Genomic DNA, 20169 nt, shown 5'->3' on the forward strand with positions numbered 1-20169 from the left:
TGCTCGGCGGGTAGCATTCCTGAATCAGCAGCGTGGGCATCTCCGGGGCACAGGGTGAAAGGCAAGTTCTGGGCCCCACCCCAGCCCTGCACTCAGCCAGGTCCCCACTCGGGGGGGGACGCACACTGACTGCGGTTTAATTCCTGTCTTGCCTTCATGCGAGTGCCTTTGGTAGCCCTGACTTGCGTGTGAGTGGTGGTTTGCCACAGGGGGTGCTCCGAGGACCACAGGGTACTTGCATGTTGTGTGAAACACACATGTCTAAATACCATCTGGTGTGCCCGTGGTGGTGAAGAGGAGCATGGCACGAGAAGGGTGACAGTCAAACAAGGTATGATAGTTTAGCTGTAACCCAAAGCAGGGCCTTCTGTGCGAGGCTTTAGGAGAGACATGTCAGATAGAAATGCTTGAACTAGGTCTTCTTTTTTTTTTTTTTTTTTTTTTTTTAAGATTTGATTTATTTGAGAGCGAGAGAGCTCAAGCAAGAGCAGGGGGAGGGGCAGAGGGAGAAGCAGACTCCCCGCTGAGCGAGAAGCCCTACTGGGGCTCCATTCCAGGACCCCGGAATCATGACCTGAGCTGAAGGCAGACACTTAACTGAGCCCTGCAGGCACCTCTTGAGCTGCGTCTTTTTTTTTTTTTTTTTTTAAGATTTTATTTATTTACTTGACAGAGAGAAATCACAAGTAGATGGAGAGGCAGGCAGAGAGAGAGAGAGGGAAGCAGGCTCCCCGCTGAGCAGAGAGCCTGATGCGGGCCTCGATCCCAGGACCCTGAGATCATGACCTGAGCCGAAGGCAGCGGCTTAACCCACTGAGCCACCCAGGCGCCCTTGAGCTGCGTCTTAAAGGATGAGCAGGACCTCTGCAGGTTCCAAGGAAGGGACTGGTGATGGGGCAGAAAGTTGCAGCCGAGGCAATAGCCCTTATTATCGTCGTTTGGGGAGGGTCCGTAGGCTGCGTACAAAGAGCAAGGTGACAGAGGCTAGCCCTGGGGGCGAGCCCATTTCCTTCTTGTCGTTTTTTGTTTTTGTTTTTAAGATTTTATTTATTCATTTGACAGACAGAGATCACAAATAGTCAAAGAGGAGGAAGCAGGCTCTCAGGGAGCCTGATGCAGGACTTGATCCCAGGACCCTGAGATCATGACCTGAGCCGAAAGCAGAGGCTTTAACCCACTGAGCCACTCAGGCGCCCCTTGTCGTTTCTTTATTAAACAAAACACTGTGGTATTTGTCTTCTAACCAGTGAGGATCATTGGCAGCTTTACGAACCGTTTTCTGAGCAAGTAGCCCATTTTCACCCAGTCCCCTGCCCTTAGAAATTAGACAGGGCAAGACCATTGCTTCCCTTTCACAGTTGGGGAAACTGAGGGCCAAGAGAGGAGACACGAGGTGCCTCGAGGCATGCAGCTATCTGCTGGGCATTGGGACTGTGCTCAGAATCTGCCCGACTCAGGGCCCTAGGCCGCCTTATGTCAGTAAATGAGAAACAGTCTGCCCCAGAAACGATCTTTTTTTTTTTCATTTTTTTAAAAGATTTTATTTATTTATTTGATAGACAGAGAGGCAGGCAGAGAGAGAGGGAAACAGGCTCCCCGCCGAGCAGAGAGCCCGACACGGGGCTCGATCCCAGGACCCTGGGATCATGACCTGAGCCGAAGGCAGAGGCTCAACCCACTGAGCCACCCAGGTGTCCCCCCAGAAACGATCTTTACAGCAAATGTCCCATGCAAGGGATGGGAGAAGCTCAGCTGTCAGTGTTTTCTCCCAGGAGCAACGCTCTCCTTGGAACCATCGGTTTTCTATATTAGGTTTCCCACAGGGGACCAAGGAGGTTAGGCACAGGCTGCCCACCCGGGTCCTAATGTACAGTGGGGCCAGGTTCAGGTCTTTCCTTATCCCAGGAGCCCTCAGGAAGCCCAGATGGCTGCATCTCAGGGCAGAGACGCCAGGCCCCTTCGCTGCGACCTGCTCTCCCTGCTGCGCTCTGAAAAACTGGGTCTGTTTGTTTTTCAAAGGGATGGTGCGGCATCTCTGAGCTACCGCGTCCTGGGTGGGCCGGAGAAGGTCCCCGTGGTGCACGTGGATGAGAAGGGCTTCCTGACGTCCGGGTCTGTGATTGGGACGTCTACAATCGAAGTGACTGCTCAAGAGACTTTCGGGGCCAACCAAACCATCATCTTTGCCGTAAAGGTAGGATCGTGTTCTCCTCCTGTTTTAGCGTAATGAAGGCAATAGCACTGAAGGAAAAACCTGCCCCTCGCAGGTGTAAAATGGATCTATTCACCTTTGAGCTGAGAAATTGTATGGAAGAATTCACTGACAGATAACTTGGGGACAAAGGTCCCAGAGGAAAAGCTATAGCATCTTCTGGGTGTCACAGCTGAAGGTCCTTGTAGGTTACTGATCATAATGGCCTCATTTCACAGAGGGGGAAACAGGCCCAGCAAGGCCTGTGATCTGCTGGGACTGGCATCCCCGTGTCCCGATGGGGCCGCCGGTACCTGATTGGTGCCCAGGAGCAGTGGCTGTGTGTGCTAGATGCCCGGTGCAGAAATCATCACATTATATCCATGGTGACATGAAGAATTCAGTAACCAATTTTACAGGCAAGGAAAGTGAGACTTATTGTGGAAGTGAGTCACTCTTGGTGACTGTGAGGCAGAGCCTGGGCCCTAATCCACATGGGCTGGGCTCGGGGTTGTGTCTCCCAGCCTTATCACAACACTTTCCATGGCCCCCTGCCATTCCATGCTCCTTAGTGCTGGGGGCTTTCTCCTTGGGCATCCTTTGGGTAGGTCCCCCGGATTTCCCTCCTATACCTCCTTGCCACAGGCTGAATCCTGAGTGACAGACAAGACACATGACTTCAAGTTTTGAGATTTTTGCCTGGGTCCCTGACCTGCTTCCTTAATTAGTGCCTTTTTGTTTCAAAGTGGGTGCCTTGCAGGGAACCCTCCACCCTACTTTTTGAGTAAGTGGAAGCTACTCATTGCTCATCCTACTTCAGCAAATAGGTATTGAGCACCAGCTGTTTACCTATCACTGCACCCACTGAGCTTCATCCCAGAAATTTAGGTCTTTCGAGGGAGCAAATGTTCTGGCCGGGATAGATTTATCTCGGAGTTCGGGGGCCAGGAGCTCGGGTTTCCTCCTCCCCATCCTGCTTTCCCTGCAGCACCCATAGCCTCCCAGTGCCCCCCAGTTAATGCATCCCCTGTAGTCCCCAATGGGCATTCCTTCACTTGAATGCCCAGAGAGCCAAGTTTCCCAAAGAAACCGAACATTCAAAGCCTAGGGGATATTTTGCAAAATGAATAACGATAATAATTTTTCAAAGTCACGGGTTTAGGCTCTTGTAGGTTGGGTTTTCTTTTCATGAGTCTGGCCCGCTCTGTGGGAAGGCAGGAATCTCATCACTAGCTCAGGACTCTCAGGAGACCAAGGCCTTTCCTCCTCCCAGGACCCCCACGTCAATCTAGTCCCCGGTCCTTCCCGAGGGCGGTACCCAGCTGGGGAAGCTAGTTCCCAGAGCGGTCACTACCACATCTGCTCATGTCCTCAGGTGTCTCCTATTTCTTACCTGAGGATCTCCATGAGCCCTGTCTTGCACACCCACAACAGGGAGGCTCTGGCAGCCCTGCCTTTGGGAATGACTGTGACCTTCACAGTCCACTTCCACGACAACTCTGGAGACATCTTCCATGCTCACAACTCGGTGCTCAGCTTTGCAACCAACAGGTAGGCTGTGGGAGACCCTCATTTCTCACAGGAAGGAGTGCCTCAGTTGGACCTGGATGGCAACTGGACAGTCTAGTGCCACTGAAAGGAGACTTCATTACCTGCGGTCACCAAGAGGAGGGGACATGCCACACTTGTAGGGTCCCAGGGGGAAACCCTGGGCAGGCTCCGGAGGCAGGAGTGAGGGGAAAACAGGCCAGAACCTTTATTACCATGTGGCAGGAAGCTATCGGTGATGTCCCCAGTGGGCAGGAGGTGACCTGACACCTGACCTGACCGACACAGGTGTCGGGTTTGGGTTTGGGGTTGGAGGGCTTGAGGTAAGACTTCTGTATACCTGGGAAAGCCCATCGCAGGGGACATGGAACCACGACACAGTCATGGCCAATGAACTGGCTCTGTGATAGGCAGATGCAAAAGTTGGTCACCCCGTAAGGCCACACCTTCCAGCACTCTGGTGCTGGTGAGGAAGGAGTGTGATGTTCACTGCCTCTGCCGTGTCTCACTGACGCCTCACTATAGCCCTGACGCCTCACTATAGCCCATTTGCTGAGGCCCAGAGAGTTCAAGCCACTTGCCCTGGGTCACACAGCCAGAAAGTGGGGTTTGAATACCAGGTTGCATCTGGCTCCATGGGCAAGTCATTTTGGCTATCTCTTATAGCTGTTAGCTACACTGTATTTTGGAAGGTCTCAGGTGAGGTGACAGGGTGCTCTCCAGAGCAGGAAGAGAGCTGTGGCCTCCATCTGGGCCCACTGAAACCTCTGACTGGGTCTGCTGGAGCAGTGAGTCTCAAGGCGTGGTCCCCAGACCAGCCTGGCCAACAGCAGCCAGGAGCCCTTAGAAATGCAAGTTCCCAGGACCCAGCACTTGGTGTTTTTAGGAGACCTGCCGGTGATTTTAAAGCCTCTGGTACATACTAGCTAAAAGCAGGAGAGCGAGCCATTGGGCACAGGAGGAAAAAGGACAGCTTAGGCGGTGGTTCTAGGGAATACGGGGACAGAAGAGTATATGCAGGTGTGAGTGACCATTGCAAGTTGGCCTCCCCGCAGGCCTGCAACAGATGTGTTCCCTGTGGCTCACATACCCAGGGCCAAGCACTAGGGAAGTAGCATGGTAGGAGGACTGGGGTTTGGAGTTAGGCCCAGTTCAAGCCCCAGCTCTATCCTTTGTGGACCCTTCCCAGGCAAGGCAACTCATCTCTCCAGGCCTCAGTCTCCATACCTGTCATGTGGGGAACCTGCCTCATCCTCAGGGCCATCAACCGAGGCCATAGTCATGAAGGCCTCCGGCAAACCATGGAGCTCTGTGCCCATGGTCTGAGCCGTGCCTCGGTCTGGGACCAAGGCTACCCTGGAGGAAATGGAGGCAGGTTCTCCCAGCCCTCGGCTACCCCACAGAAGTCGTGCTGGCCCTTTTGTGGTGGGAGCCCATCTCCTGGGGACCAGTCAGGGCTGAGGGATCAGAAGGCAGTGGAGGGAAGTGATAAAGCCAGAAACCCTGCCTCTCTGGCCGGCCAGTGCAGGCCTGGTGCTGACCAAGCATGTGTCACGCACCAGCTGCTGGTCCCTGTGCTTTATAGCCACCGACCTGGTTTAGCACTATCTCAAGCCTAGGACGCCATGAGTTTATTCTCATCCCCATTTTAAAGGAGGCAGAGGACAGAGGTCGTGCCTCCTTCCACTGGTCTGTTGGGAAGGGACTGACAAGCGCTTTGTAACTCCCCTTGCCCTCTGGCCTCAGCTTTCCCTTCTAGAACATGGGGACGTGCTCCAGGCCACCCCAGCTCTGGGCCAAGGGCTCCTCCTGGGACAGAGGAGAGGAGGTCAGGTTTAGCATGGCCTGCAGTGGCCCCAGATCTGCACCAGCTGCTCAGTAACCTTGAGCCGGAGGGACATCTGGGGCCACGGTCAGCAAGAAGCTTGTCTGGGCAGGGGCCTCCATATTTCTCCCTCCGGGGTCAGGCACCTCTTCCCTGAGACTGAGCGCCCACCTCCCCCTCCTGTGCCTAGAGACGAGTTTGTGCAAATCGGGAAGGGCGCCATCAACCACACGTGCGTCGTGCGCACCATCAGCGTCGGCCTGACGCTGCTCAGCGTGTGGGATGCCGAGCACGTGGGCCTCTCCGACTTCGTCCCGCTGCCTGTCCAACAGGCCATCTCCCCGGAGCTGTCCGGAGCGCTTGTGGTGGGAGACGTGCTCTGTCTGGCCACAGTCCTGGTCGGCCTGGAAGGTAAGAGAGATGGATATGGGCCGGGGACTCCTTCTGAATCTGGGCAGCCCCAAAGATGGGAGCGGGCTCCCTTGGTGTGGGTAAGATGAACAGAGCTCGGAGGAGGTCCAAGAGCAGGCATCAGAGCCCTACAGGCAAAATCCAGTGTGCTGCCTCTTTTTGCAAACAGGATGGCTTTGGAATTCCGCCATCCCTCTACATTCATGTGCTGTTGGTGGCTGTGTTTCCCCTACAACGGCTGGGCCGAGCAGTGGCATCAAAGACCTCCAGGCCCCCACAGCCTGACACATGTACCATCTGGCTCTTTACAGAGCAAGCTTGCCAGCCCCTGCACTCGCGTAGCACTGTCTGGTAGAAGTTTCTGCCACAGGAGACATCCCATATCTGCTAAGGCGGGGGGGGCCCTCCCAATCCAGCCCTCAAAATGCACCCAGGAAACTACCTATTTCATATGAAGGCACTTGTGCCTAATGGCTACAGGGCTGGTCAGAGTACGTCCAAAAGGAAATGTGAGCAAAGAATAGCTACTGGGCCTGTTCCGTGATTTCCGGATTTCAGCTGCTCCCATGCCACCTGTGTTATATATCCATGATCTACATCATTTGTTTTTTGTTTTTTTTTTTTTCCAAAGTTTCAAATTGACTCCCTATTTTTTCTTTATCTAATTCATTTTAAAAGGAAGTTAAACACTGCTCTTAAAGAAAAACAAATCTAACTTGCCAGAAATAGAATATGGTTGTTATTTTGTGGTCTATATTCTGTTACATGATTGGCTCTTAACTAAGAAATGTTGTCTAGCACCAGCCCTCAACCCTGACATTGGCTTTGTTTGCTAAAAAACACTGGATAAACAGTTGGGGCTGGGAAGGGGGTGGTCCTGTGGAGAGGGCCAGCTCCCAGGTCATCCCAGGACAAAGGAATGATGAGATTACAAGCAGGGAGGCACTAGAGAGAAAGGAGGGCGGAAGGTTCACTCTGGGCAGGGGTTGCAGCTGTGCAGAGAGCAGGTGCCCTAGGCCTACAGCTAGCCCCGGGTGGCTGCAGCCAGGAGCCTGCGGTGGGAGTGGGGGGAGTGGGCCCCAGCCAGGGTGCCAAGGCCAGTGGGATAGATGGCTTCTACCCTGAGGTTGATGAGTTGAGCCCCCCGGGGCAGCAATGTGGAGCATGGGGCTGGGCGGGGCCAGAGGCTGATGCTGTCACCTGGGGGACAAGAGTTTGGCCGTGGTATTGGCTATGGGAATGGTGAGTGACAGTCAGCACTTCCTCTCCCAGGCCTCTCTGGAACCTGGAGCTCCTCATCCAGTAACGTCCTCCATATCGACCCGAGGACAGGCGTGGCGGTGGCCCGAGAGGCAGGATCTGTGACCATTTACTACGAGGTTGCTGGGCACCTGAGGACCTACAAGGAGGTGGGACTTTGGGGGGGCACACGTGGCTGACCCTCTTGGGGTGAAATCCTTAGCTTTCTCTACTGAATGACTCCCTTTTCTCGAGCAAAGAAGCAGTAGCATCTTGCTAGCAGTCAGGATCCGGAGTCATGAGTCTGGGTTCCGCTGCCCCCTGCCTCTGGGATTGAAACAAGCTCCCTTTTTGGCACAGGCTCCTGCCTCCCCGCATTCAAAATGGTGCCATGACAAGGGCTGGTGTCCTGGAGTTGCCATCCCCCATCCCCCGCTCCCATACACTGGTGGACTGGCAGGAAGGTCCCCCATGGGCATCCCCCTGGGAGACCTGGGGTGGGTGGGCCAGTGTGGTGATTTGGCGTCACTGATGAAGTTAAGCCTCCCTGGCAAGCCACCCCTTGAGTCTTTCTGGAGGCGAACAAAACTGTTCTCTCCTCTGTTTATCTCCAGCCGAGAATGAATCAATGAGCCACGTCGGGCCATGTTCCAAATGTGTCTCATTTTAGAGCCAGCGTGCACGTGATCGAATCCAGCAGTTTAACCTGATAGCTCACACGTTTAGTGCTGGAGCTGTGCAGTGGGGGAGCCGATCCCAGATAGGGGCACCTGGTGATTGACGAAGCTGTGTTCTCCCAGGAGGAGCCACCGAGAGTGGGCAGGGGCTGGGCGGCGTTGGCTGGGGGAGGGAGGGGCGGCTGGATGAGAGAGCGTGGCATAGGCAAAGTTGTACCCAGCTCCAGAGCCCAGCCCTGACAGCGGGAACCTACCTAGGCGGTAGGCAGGGCGGGAGGGGGGCAGTGGAGGCTGGCATGGCCATCATGATGCACCCTGGGTTCCAGGAAGTTCTGTGGAGTGGTTAAGCATATGAGCCTGAGGGCCAGGCTGCCTGGGTTCATATCCCAGCTGGGCCACTGAGAGGCTGTGTGGCATCAGGGAAGTTATTTCACCTCTCTGTGCCTTGGTTTTCCTGTCTGTGAAATGGATGGAAGAGTGTTATAAGGATTAAAGGCACTCACATGTGTGAACAGCTTGGAATGGTACTCAGCAAACCTTCAGTAGGTATTAGCTGCACTGTTACTGCTTTACAGCAAAGAGACAAAAGCTTATGCCAAACCTAGGAGGGCTTCACCAGGGATTTTGTTTGTTTGTTTTTTACAGTAGAGAGTGATCTAGATCAGAGGTAAGGTTTGGAACGGGTCCCAGTGCCTGGCAAAGTTTAAGAGCCCGAGAGAGGGAGAGTTGCTGCAGGGAAACCAGGCAGGGGGCTGGGGATGGGACTGGCACCATTGGGCGGGCAGAAACTAAGGGTGGGTATGGGGGAGACTGAGCGGGGAGAGTCTTTGGCAATCGATGACCATTTGGAAGTAGGGATTGAGGGAGAAAGAGGCTTTGGGGATCCAGCGTCTGGCTTGGGTGACAAGGTGGATGTTGGTCCTTTACACTGACTACGGTGGTGGGTGGGTGGGGTGCAGAATGAGGGGCCGGTGTGGGTGGAAGATGAGTGAGTTGAGAAATGGCCAGCCTAAAGTGGTTATAGCTCCTCTGTATGGGGCTGGTGGTAAGGCAGCAGGTGTTCCTGGAGCTCCAGAGCAGGGAGCAGGAGAGGGGTTGGGGGGCTGAGGACAGGGATGGTTCTGGAAGACCTGAGAATGGATGGGACTTTGCAGAGCATACTAGAGCAGGAGGGGAGAGGGGCAAGGCCTTGGGTCCCCTCTGCAAGGTGTGGAGGAGGAGGAAGAAGAAGTGGGGAGAAGATGATAGCCTGGTGGTCAGGAGGAGTCCAGGAGAAGATGGGAAGACCTAGGGCCAGAGTGCAGGTGCCTACCAGTGAGTCTGAAGGCCCTGGGGCCAGCCCACAGGCCTGCCTATGCTTCTGCATCAGCCATGACCCTGGTAGCTTCGTGAGCTTTGGGGAGGAGTGAGACCGCATCCCTACTCTTAGGGAGATCACATTCTGGTAGAAATCAGATCTGTGGGAGGCAGGAAGTGCTGAGTGCCTGCCCAGAGGTGGGTAGACAGGCTTCCAGCTAGAGGGGGTGACTCGAGCTGGGCCTACAAGGACCAACAGGGTCAGTCTCTGCAGGGAGGGTGGAAGCTTAAGGTAGGTGCACAGCTGCGGCGAGGGGGTGGGGGGAGTCTGGGTGTGGCCAGGGCAGGATGAGCAAAGGGGATAGGTAGGAAAAAATCTGGGAAGACTTCAGTCTGGCCTGGGGGCGGGGGGTGTCAGTCCTTAACCCAGGGTATGTGGGTTGCATTTTCATCCAGGTGATTTATGTTGAAGAAATGACAGTAAAGTAAAACAGTGCCTTCTCTCTTCACTGAAGGCCTAATTAACGAAACTAATGAACCAGAGAAGTGATCGCAACTGTCCCAGGAGCCAAATTCTGTAGCCCACCCCAAACCATTGAAGGAATTCAGGCCCAAAGTCCAGCTGGGGCTCTGCTGCTCTGGAAAAACAGTCAGCTCAGAGAGAGGGCAAGGCTGCAGGGTCTAACCCCAGCTCCACCACCTCTGGGCAAGTCCCTCGAATGCTGAGCCTCAGTCTTGTGCCCTGTGCAGTGGGTTGTGCCTCATCACCCTGCCTCATCAGCAGGGTGAGGTCACGAAATTGCCCAGCCACCAGGCCCACACGTGGTCGGTGCTCAGTGCAGCTGCCTCGGCTCCCTCCCCAGATAGCGATTGGTGTCCCTCAAAGGATCGTGGCCCGTTCCATCCGCCCAGGCCAGACCAGCTTCCAGGAGGCCTCCAAGGTGACCGTCACCGTGGGAGACAGAAGCTCTAACCTGAGAGGTAGAGAGTAAGGGGCTTGCTTGGTCTGGGGAGGGGCCCTGCTGGGCTCAGGGGCTCTGCTGCCATTTTGTCTGCTTTTCCCACTCAAACTTACGCCAGAGCTGCATTTAAACTCCTTGTAGCCTGTTGCTTCCAGCTTTTTAGAAATCCAAGTTGTCCCCAAGCAGAGACAATGAAAAGAGACCTTCCTAAAAGATCCTGGTGCCCAGAAATAGCCTGTATCTGAGCCAGAAATGCCCCTTCACCCTTGGGTCACCTGAGGAAAGAAAGCCACACTTTACCCCCATGAATCCCAGAAAGTAGTGACTTAGCAGAGATCTCATGGCTGATTTTTATAATTAGCTCTTCCAAGCCTTGCATGGAACATTCGACCCTGTCCCCTGCCCATGACAGTCCTGGACAGCAGCTGTTAGGAATAAATCCATCAATACGGACTGGTTTTTTGTTTGTTTGTTTTTGGTTGTTGTTGTTTTTTTTTTTAACCACTTAACTGGTGGAATTAAATATGGCTGTCCTCGTTCTGATTGATGAGACACCTTTACCGTATCCACTCACCTCTGTTTTCCTACCTCAGTGTGCGGGGACAGCACCATGCAGTCGCTGAAATGATCCTCAGCGCATCCATGGGGAACTCTTGCCCTCCTGATGTCCAGAAATAAATTGCCCATTTTTCCCCACTGACAGGGACAGACGATGCGCGTTAGTGGGCCTGACCTGTCCAGCCGGGCCGTTGGATACAGCCTCTAGCACAAATGCTCGAATTTGGATCTGGACTTGCCCCAATTCCGAATGGCCCTCCTCCCCCCTAGAATTGTCCTCGGCTTTTATAACCTCCAGCAGCATCGTGAAGCTGGGGGCAGTCCCGGGGCACCCCGCAAGCGTCTGTTCGCAACCCCTCCGGCCTGTGTGTGCAGCCTGCTCTTGCGTCCTCATTTTGGGGCACCACGGGCAGGTGCACAGGCCCCGGGCGGGCCTGGCTCACACCCTCCTCACCCACTTCCCATCCCCAGGGGAGTGCTCCCCAGCCCAGATGGAAGTCATTGAGACTCTGCGTCCAGAATCCCTCATTAGCTGCCAGGTTCAGTTCAAGCAAGACGTCTTTGACTTCCCAGCACGCGACGTCTTCACAGTGGAGCCAGGATTTGACGCAACTCTAGGTGAGTGGGCGAGGGTGTGAATGGGTGTGTTTGGCCCACCATGCCTCTGTGCAGAGGGGCCCTGTCTGTCAGGAGCCCAGCCTGGGGACTTAGGCCACCCTCTGGACGCGGGTCCCTTGCAGCCACCAGGAGTGCTTGGCAGGCCCATGCTGGGTGACAGCCGCTCTCCGCAGCCCCCCTCCATGTGGCAGCCCCCCTCCATGTGGCAGGAAGGCTACTGGGAGTCAGCCCCAGCTGGCCTGTAAGCCCAGCATTGGGTCAGGGTAACTGTTGATCATGGACTCACAGTCCCTCTGAGCCAGGATGGCTGGGCCCTGAGATACAGCACTGGCCCATGCCTTCCCACCCCAGGGAACGGCAAGGCAATGGGGATCTGGTAAACCAGAGCATTCTGGGAAGGGAGCCAGAGTGCTGGTCCCAGAGAGGGTGTCCAAGCCACCAGGGCTACGTCCCTGGAGGGTCCCAGAGGAGGGGATGCCTCAGGTGGGCTCTGAAGTGGGGTAGGAGTTGTCCAGTTAGAGAAGCCAGTAGAAAGTGTAGCATGAGGTCACGGGCAGGAGAGGGGACTAAGGGGAACATCCTCATCTCCACAGGCCGGTACCTCTGCTCGGTCATGATGCACAGGCTGACAGACAAGCAGCTGAAACATCTCAGCATGAAAAAAACAGCACTGCTGGTCACCGCCTCCATCCCGGGCAGCCATGCCCCCAGAGAGCATGTGGGCGCCGAGGTGCCCTTCAGCCCAGGGCTGTACACTGACCAGGCTGAAATCCTTTTGAGCAACCATTACACCAGCTCCGAGGTCAAGGTCTTTGGTGCCATGGAGATTCTTGAGAACCTGGAGGTGAGTGGCATCCACACGTGAGCCAGGGGCCTCGGAGATGACTGGGAAGCAGGGAGGCCCAGGTGGATCATGGAGGCCTGGACCACCTCTCTTTAAAATGAGAAATTTAAAAGAAAATGTGAATACACCATATCCTTTTCTTTCTTCCCATGCCACTACCGTTATCTATGAATTACTGTGATTTCTGCAAGTCTTCCCCAACCAGGAGTTAAGTATGTGGAGCCAGTACTTAGCATAGGGCTTCCCAGGCACATAGTATGTGCTCAGTGAACGTTTGGTATGCTCAGTGAATGAAGTCAGTGCAGGACTGCACACTGACATAGGGCAGGAGGGAAAACCTCTAATCCCTGACCTGTTGCTGACACCTGCACAGCTGGGGACAAGTCCCTTGCTCCGGGCCTCAGTTTCCCATCTGCTGAGTGCTGAGTGAATGGTGTCCTGTGTTTTGCCATGTAGCACGCTGGGAGATCTGGGGTGACAGGCCCAAGGTGGTTTTGGCTCCTCTGTTTACCTCAGCCCTTGTCTCACTGCAGCGAATGTGGCTGAACATTCTTGGAGAGAGACAGGGATGGATTCATTGCTGGTGACAGAGGGTCTGCCAGGCCTTGGGGTTGAGCTGCTGGCGATCAGCCAGTAACAGAGCTCCAGGCTATTCCCTTGGAAAGTTGGCATTTGGTGATAGTTCATGTTAGTTTAACACTTTTTTAATAAAGAGCCCTTGATTAGAATTCAATGGTATTGATTTGTCCTTTCCTTAAAAACACTCTAAGTATAGACACCGTGCTCCTTCCCTGACTTCGCGCATTTCCTGCTGTCAGTTAAAAGCACCCAGGCATCATCACCTGCCTAGGAAGGGGGTCTGGGGAGGGGTCTCCACTCCTCCACCCTTGGGCCCAGGAGGGAAGCACAGCATTTCAGGCAGAAGTGCTCCTCTCCTGCACTGTTTCTCCCAGGTGAAATCGGGGTCCCCAGCCGTGCTGGCCTTTGAGAAGGAGAAGTCTTTGGGGCTCCCCAGCTTCATCACCTACACTGTCGGCATCTCAGATCCCACAGCCGGCAGCCAGGGGCCTCTGTCCACCGCCCTGACCTTCTCCAGTCCCATGACTAATCAAGCCATCACCATTCCGGTCACCGTGGCCTTTGTGATGGATCGCCGAGGGCCTGGTCCTCGTGAGTCATGGAACGGGACACAGCTGGGATGGACCTGGGTGGGGAGGGCTGGGCTACATGGTCTTAGCTGTTTGTGGCAACCTGGGGGCATCGATAACAGGACGACTCAGAAATGCAGAACGTCCTGTGACGCGAATATGGCTCTTTTGAGCGGCCACACGTGCTTTGCTTCCCCGTCTGCTCTCAACGCGGCAGTTAGAGGGATCCTGTTGAAAAGTGACTAGACCATGCCCCTCCACTGCTCAACACTCTGCTATAGCTCCCACCTCCCTCATGAGGTAAAGCCCAAGTGTCTCCAGGATCTTGGAAAGCCCCACGTAATCCACCTTCCCTACCCATTTGTGAGCACTTGCTCCAGCCACGCCAGCCTCCCTCCTCTTTGGGGCACATGTGTGGCCCCCAGCTGAGTCCCTGGCATTCACTGTTCCCTCTGCCTGTGATGCCTTTCCCCCAGATAGCCCCTTAGCCAACACCCCTCGCCTGCTTCCAGCCAACCTTCCCTCAAACTTTCTCTGCTCATATAATAGGAAACTTCGAACCTTACTTCTACTCGAGCCTTTTTCCATCTTCCATGGCACTATTCTCAACTGCCAGCCTATGGAATAATTAATACAATTAATGATTAATTAATTAACCATTAGTTAATAATTAATACAATTATGATTGCCACCAGTCTTTCCCCCACTAGAAGCTAAGCACTGTATGTGGGGACGGCGCCTAGAAGAGGGCCTAACATACTATAGGTGCTCAGTAATGGGCAATTCATTGATTCTGTAGACATTATTAGCACCTGCTGTGTGCCAGGCCCTGTGCTGGGCAGAGGCCTGAGAAGCCCCCTACCCCAAATAGGGCATGGATTATAAACACAGCAAGAAAGGAATAGAGGCATATGGAGGGGTAATTTTACCTCTGCTGGCTTGAGGGTACCATTCAAAGGGGCTGCTTCCACCAGGTCCAGAAGGAGGAGTAGCTGGGGGAGGGCAATGCAGTTAGTAAGACCCTGGGGTGATAATGCCGGATAAGAGGCTGGGCCACGAGGAGCCTTGAATGCCCGGTCAGGGGCTCAGGCCTTTTCTTGAGAGCAAGAAAGTGGCCTGGTCCGTTCTGGCTGGGAGCAGACTGTAGGGATGGGACCAAGGTCAAGGGCACTTGAAGAGGCGAACGCCTCCTTACTGCCAAGCAGGGATGTGTCCTGACACAGGACAGCCCAGTGAGGGAGAGGAGGTGCAGGATGAGGTAGAGGGAGACGGAAGAAGAGGCCACAGTTGGACCACCCTGAGGCGGGGCCCCAGAGGTGCGATAGCTTTGGAGCAAATGATACTGGCATCCCTTGGTGCATGGGCCCCAGTTCTGAGAACGGCAATATCCCTGTCCAGTGCCTTTACCCAACACTGACTGGCATTGCCATGGGCAGTGCAGCTCATGGCTTGACACTTTCAACACTGCCTTGCCTTTCCAGGCAACACAGCTGCCTCCTGGGCATCTCCCCCTCCCCCTTGACTCCCCCCCACACATCTGTTCTTCCTTAGAATGGGTATGGACGCTGAGCCCACCTCCAAGGAAGTGGGGCCTCAGATGGAGCTGGGTTGGTTCCAGTGACCCAGAATGGGCTAGAACAGAGCACTGGGGTGACTGCCTTACAGGACCGGACACTGGTCCCCCACCCCAGGCCTTGGGCAGGCCACCTCACCCTCTGGGTGGGCACACAGACACAAGGCAACTCCATATGTTGGTTTGGTGACTTGTCTTTCCATCAATCGCAGACGGCTCCAGCCTCTTCCAGCACTTCCTGGACTCCTACCAAGTGATGTTCTTCACGCTTTTCGCCCTGCTGGCTGGGACTGCTGTCATGATCATAGGTGAGGTGGGCTGCACTGTATGCCCTGGGTTGCTCCCCCCGCCCACTCTAACCAGCCACGTGGTCTTGCAGCCTACCACACCGTCTGCGCGCCCCGGGAGCTCAACGCACCTCCGGCCCTCTCCCCCCGAGCCAGCCCTCGCCACAGCCCCCACTGTGAGTACCCCACCACTGGCGGATGCAGCCAGGCAGGGCTGGGGCTAAGAGGAAGGGGTCCTAAGAGGAAGTGGGGATCAGGGCCCTGAACCCCAAGTCTCAGAAGCTCTGGCCCTGGGCAAGAGTGGAAGCTGAGGTATGAGGCCCAGAAGGCAAATCGGGAAGCTGAGGAGGGGTAACGGTATGCTGGTCCTGGGCGAGGAGAGCTTTCCCCAGGCAGAACCGTACAGGGTGGCGGGGTGGTGGGCTGGTGGCAGGGAGCTGTCTGTGGATGTGCTCGCTGGAACTGGCTCCCCATGCCAGGGCTGCCACAGAGGCCCGCAGAGGGTTGGGCTGGCTGACTCAGAGGTGCAGGTTCGGACAGTCCCAGGGATAGATCTCAGAGGGATCTCAGAGGGAGAGGAATCACGAGGACCATGCCTCTTCATAGTCCAGTTGTCCCTGGTGACCCTATATAGCTCCAGGGGATACTTCTGTCTGTGAGAAGTGCAATGTCCGACCACGATGGTGCGTGGCAGCCCTAACATCTTCTGTGTTCCGTTGGAGGGTTCTTTCCCCTGTACAGGTGTCTGCTGAGCCCAAGAGGGCATGGCCAGGTTTCAAAGAATCTGAATTTTTGGAAGATAAGAGTTTCATGTATAGATGCATTTTCCTGGGTGACAAGATCCTGCATGCATCCTGGACCCCTAGCACCGTAGCCTTCCACAAACATCCCCCAGCCAGCCTCGCAGCAGACACTCACCTTTTCTAACCCCCTCTCCCAGTGCACCCCTCCCTCAGTGTCTTGTGGCCACTGTGGAGTTTTGGCTTTATTTCTGGAATACTCCGGACTTTTCTGCTCACATGGGAGCCTTTGTTCATGCAGTTTTCTCAAGGAGCTCTTCCTGCCGGGATAGCCAGGACCTCCTCCCAGCATGCCCTGTGGGCTCATGGATGCTTCCATGTGGTCCTGAGACCTGCTGCTTGCTCTCTCCCACAGGTCTGCTGTAGGGGAGGGAGGTCAGGCTTCCGCTCCAGGTCTCCCTGATGTCCGGACATCACTACCATCCCTTGGGTGACATCACGCCACTGACCCAGGGCTGCCTAGGGGACTGGTCGCTGGGGGAACGAGGTGGCCGAGGTGGGCTGCCAACACTTCTTCCCAGGGGCTCTTCTGGCATGGCTGAGGAATCCCTGGGGAAGGCTGAGCTCTCCTATTTGCTTTGTTCCTCATTTCGTCTCTCTCCCTCCTAGATTTTGCCGCCTCATCGCCAACGCCTTTCAACGCACTGCCTCCCAGCCGCAGAGCCAGCCCGCCCTCAAGGCTGTGGAGCCCCGCATACACCTCCCACTAGTCGGCTGGCCAGCCCTGCGCCCCCACGGTGGGGACACCCCTGCTCAGCCTGGCCTGGAGTACCAGGCCTCCTCGCTGCCTGTCCTGGCCTGTAGCTCAGGCCGTGCCCGCTAGCTGCTGCTGACATGTAGGAGTCCCAGGTGGCTTGGATTTGGTTTTGTTCTTAGCCTTCGCGAACACGCTGGCTCGTCCTTCATGCCTGGTTGTCTGGGGTTTCTGGGCAACGTGCAGTCCTGCTTCTCTTTTCCCTCCAGGCTCTAGAACCCCCTTCTTCTTAAGACTTTAAACAGGCAGAAGCTCCATTTCCTAGGAGGGGTTGGTACTGCAGTGGCCTCAGGGATTTTTGTGGGGTTCCCCCGCACCATGAAAACTTTACCCTTAGTCTGGCTCCTGCTAGGAGATGAGGAGAGAGAACAGACATGAGTGTCAGATGTGGGCCCTGTGACCACACAGAAGCCTCAGAAATGCAGCAATGGCGACCCCGTGCTGGCTCAGCCTTCCCGGGGGACCCTACGGGCCATGGGAGCTGTGAGCCGGCTGCTCTCTGCCCCTCTGTGGACCACTGTGAATTTGTGTTTCTGTTTCCTAAGCGTGGAAAAGTCTCCTGGGACGTGGCCACAGCCCCACTGGGCTATCTGGTGGGGTCTGGTTCCTTCTCTCTCTCCCCGCTTCTCTATGGAATTGTAGTTAGGAAAAGGTCCTTGAGCCAGAAACCAGGATCTTTCCTTCCATGTGTTCTTCCGGAGAAGCCACTGTATTCTGCCCAAGCACAAAGACCCAGGGTTATCTGTTCCTCCTTCCGCATCTCAGCAGACCTGAGCCTCTGGCCCGCCCAGTGTGGGCCCCAGTCTCCCCGTGGCATTCCCCCAGCGAGCCACGGAGCCCGGCCTGGCCAGTGAGGGCAGTGGGCCTGCTCTCCAGGAAGGGGCTGGGAAGGAGAAGACAATGAAGAGAAGGCCCTCTTCCTTCCCAGCCCATCATTTAGCACTGGAGGCCTCCAGACTGTGGCCCCTCTGCCTGTGGCCAAGAGCCGGGCCACTCTCAGGATGAACTCGAGACACCCCCCCGCCCCCAAGCCAGGTACGCGTGGCTGCTGCGTGGGGAGTCATCCACTTTGACTCTGAGCCACAAGTGTGAATCCGCTGCAGGCCTCTAGGGCTGGGCTGTGCGATTTATTTTTGTAAAGCTGGAGACAGGAAGAATTGTGCCTTGCATATTACTTGAGCTCAAACTGACAACTTGGATGTAAATAGGCGCATTTCTACTTGGTTTATTTAATAAAGCTCTCTCTAATTTCGTAAGAAGGGCATGCTCGTTGCCAGAATTGCCGACGTCCTGCCTGGAAGGGACCAGGCTCTGGTGACTTTGCTTCTGGTTACATGGGTTTGGGGAGCAGATCGGTTCTGCTGCCCCTCTGTGTCATACTCCCCCTTCTCTGGCTGGCCACCCCGGCCTCCCTCCCACGCTGTGTTCCCATGGCTGCCAGCCTGGGGCCCCCATAAGTGCCCCACTTATGGGGGGGGACATGGCAGCCCTGCCCACATGTCACCAGGTGTCACCACGGCCTCCCTACCCCATCTCCCTCTCTCCCTTGGGCTCTTCTCACTCTGTAGCTGTTCCTTCCTCCTGTCCCCCTGGTTTCCACCCCCACTCTCCTCAGAAGCTGACCTCCCTGGGATCACCATCCCCTTGCCTACTGGTCCCCAGCCCCTCACACTCTGCCTGTCCGGGTACTTGCTCCTCTTGGGGTGGTCCTCAACCGGCCCGCCATAGGCTCACCATAAGAGCCCAAGGCAGTTTCTGCTGTCCTGTGTCATGGAGCAGATGCCTAAAGAGACCAGGGGGCCACCCAAGGTGGCAGGCTACCCGGAGGTTCCTCTGGCAGAGTTCACCTGTCCCCCACGTCACCCGCCTTTTTCCTTAGGACCCACACCACCAACTCGGAGCTGGGTGAAAAGTGGTCACAACACACTCCAGGCCCCGCAGCCCCTTTGGCTGCTGGAGGCAAACACACAACTGTGTTGTGGGGACAGAACGTGGGCAGCGGTGTCCCGTGCAGCTCGTGAAACGGACTAAATGGCAGGTGGTGTCCCCAACACCACATCGTCCCTCCCCTGGCTGAGCAGACCAGGTAAGGGCCACCAGAATGGCTAGGTCCTTGTCTGTGGAGCCTGTGCCCAGACCCAGGACGGCCTCCCTCAATAGGAGAGGACACTCCCAGCAGCCTCAAGATCAAGTGGGTCTTCTGCCACGGCCAGACCTCCTCCCCGTGGATTCAGTGGCATCGCCCAAAAGCAAGCCCAGCGGCCCAGCTCTGTGACCCTCCTGCAGGCCACAACCCCACATCTAGCCGTTGCCTCTCCGGAGCCCTGCCCCAACCACCACTGACACACTTGCTTCTGCACGACAAGTCACTCCTGCAGTCCCTTGTCACCCATACCTTACATCTGGCCAGTCTCTTAAGTTCTCATGAATCTGCCCTCCCCGTGGCCCTCTTCTTGGCCCAGGGGCCCTCCCCCAGCATGAGGTCCCAGGCTGCTCACAGATCTGACCATCACCCCCTCCAGCTTACATGCTGCAACAGCCCGGCCTGCCCTTGGGGTGGACGCTGACCCTTGGGACACACCCAGCAAACTGCAATTTCCAGACAGGCTCTGCACCTTCACCTCTGCTCTAACCTCAGGGAGAAGCTGCCCCCAGGCCCTGGGCCTTTGATACGAGCCAGGGCTGGGCTAGGTCCTATACCCGCCTGCTCCCACCTGTGTGGTCTCTTCCCCACCCTGGGCTTCAGTTTCCTCTGCAAAGTGGGCATAGCAGCGGCTTCAGAGTTATGGTAAAAATCAGCAAGAGACTGTGTGTGAGGCCTTCTTTTGGGGCAGTGGGTTGGTGACAAGGGGTGCCCTCTCTCCCAGAGAAGATGGCTAATCGACTCTTAGAGGGGATGGTGGGGGCAGGAGAAGCTGAGGGACTGCGGACAACTCTGTGCAGCAGACCTGGACTGAGGGCCCCGGGCAATGGGGGTGACTGGGCGCACAAGTGCTTAGGGGACAAGGGGCACTTTTAGGATATGTAAGCCTGTGTCTTGGCCTGCCTACACTGAAAAGCTGAGTGCAGAAGCTAAAAGCGCCATCAGTGCCCTGGGCCTGGTTTCCCTGATTGGGAAATGAAGAGGACACTGTCCTCAGAGGCTTCTATGAGGACAAAATGAACCGATAGACAGGAGGTGCTATGTCCACATATGCTGCAATCACTGTTGTTGGGGAAAGCTGACATGGGGCCCGCGAGGAATCCAGATGTAGACAGTGTTGGTTTGTAGAATGGAGCAATAGCAGGTGAACAGGAGGGAGGGTGCTCCCCTAACCCCCTGGACCTCCGCTGTCATTCCCTGTACTATGTTGGCATTGTCTGACCCCACTATCCCCTCCCAGCTGGGACCTCCTTGAGGCTGGTCCTACTATGGCCCCAGGACCTGGCACATATGAA

General features: G+C 55.7%; 1 protein-coding gene across 2 annotated transcripts in view; it reads left to right on the plus strand.

Annotated features, from left to right (window-relative positions):
- Positions 1-17990, plus strand: part of NUP210 (nucleoporin 210) — a 103106-nt gene extending 85116 nt beyond the window's left edge. Inside the window, exons 30-41 of one of the 2 annotated variants that reach the window (XR_009350815.1) lie at positions 2020-2194; positions 3567-3742; positions 5755-5975; positions 7248-7384; positions 10051-10168; positions 11179-11325; positions 11919-12169; positions 13123-13339; positions 15103-15198; positions 15270-15353; positions 16333-16473; positions 16587-17990. Coding sequence is in view for 1 of the 2 variants with exons in the window: in XM_059161870.1 (XP_059017853.1) it covers positions 2020-2194; positions 3567-3742; positions 5755-5975; positions 7248-7384; positions 10051-10168; positions 11179-11325; positions 11919-12169; positions 13123-13339; positions 15103-15198; positions 15270-15353; positions 16587-16687 (1723 nt within the window). In the remaining variant the exon portion in view is untranslated. The remainder of the gene's footprint in view (positions 1-2019; positions 2195-3566; positions 3743-5754; positions 5976-7247; positions 7385-10050; positions 10169-11178; positions 11326-11918; positions 12170-13122; positions 13340-15102; positions 15199-15269; positions 15354-16332; positions 16474-16586) is intronic. The other variant, XM_059161870.1, reaches the window with a different exon arrangement.
- Positions 17991-20169: the final 2179 nt, after the last annotated feature.

The sequence above is a fragment of the Mustela lutreola genome, chromosome 2 (assembly GCF_030435805.1).
Source record: "Mustela lutreola isolate mMusLut2 chromosome 2, mMusLut2.pri, whole genome shotgun sequence".
In the NCBI taxonomy this organism is placed as follows: Eukaryota; Metazoa; Chordata; class Mammalia; order Carnivora; family Mustelidae; genus Mustela; species Mustela lutreola.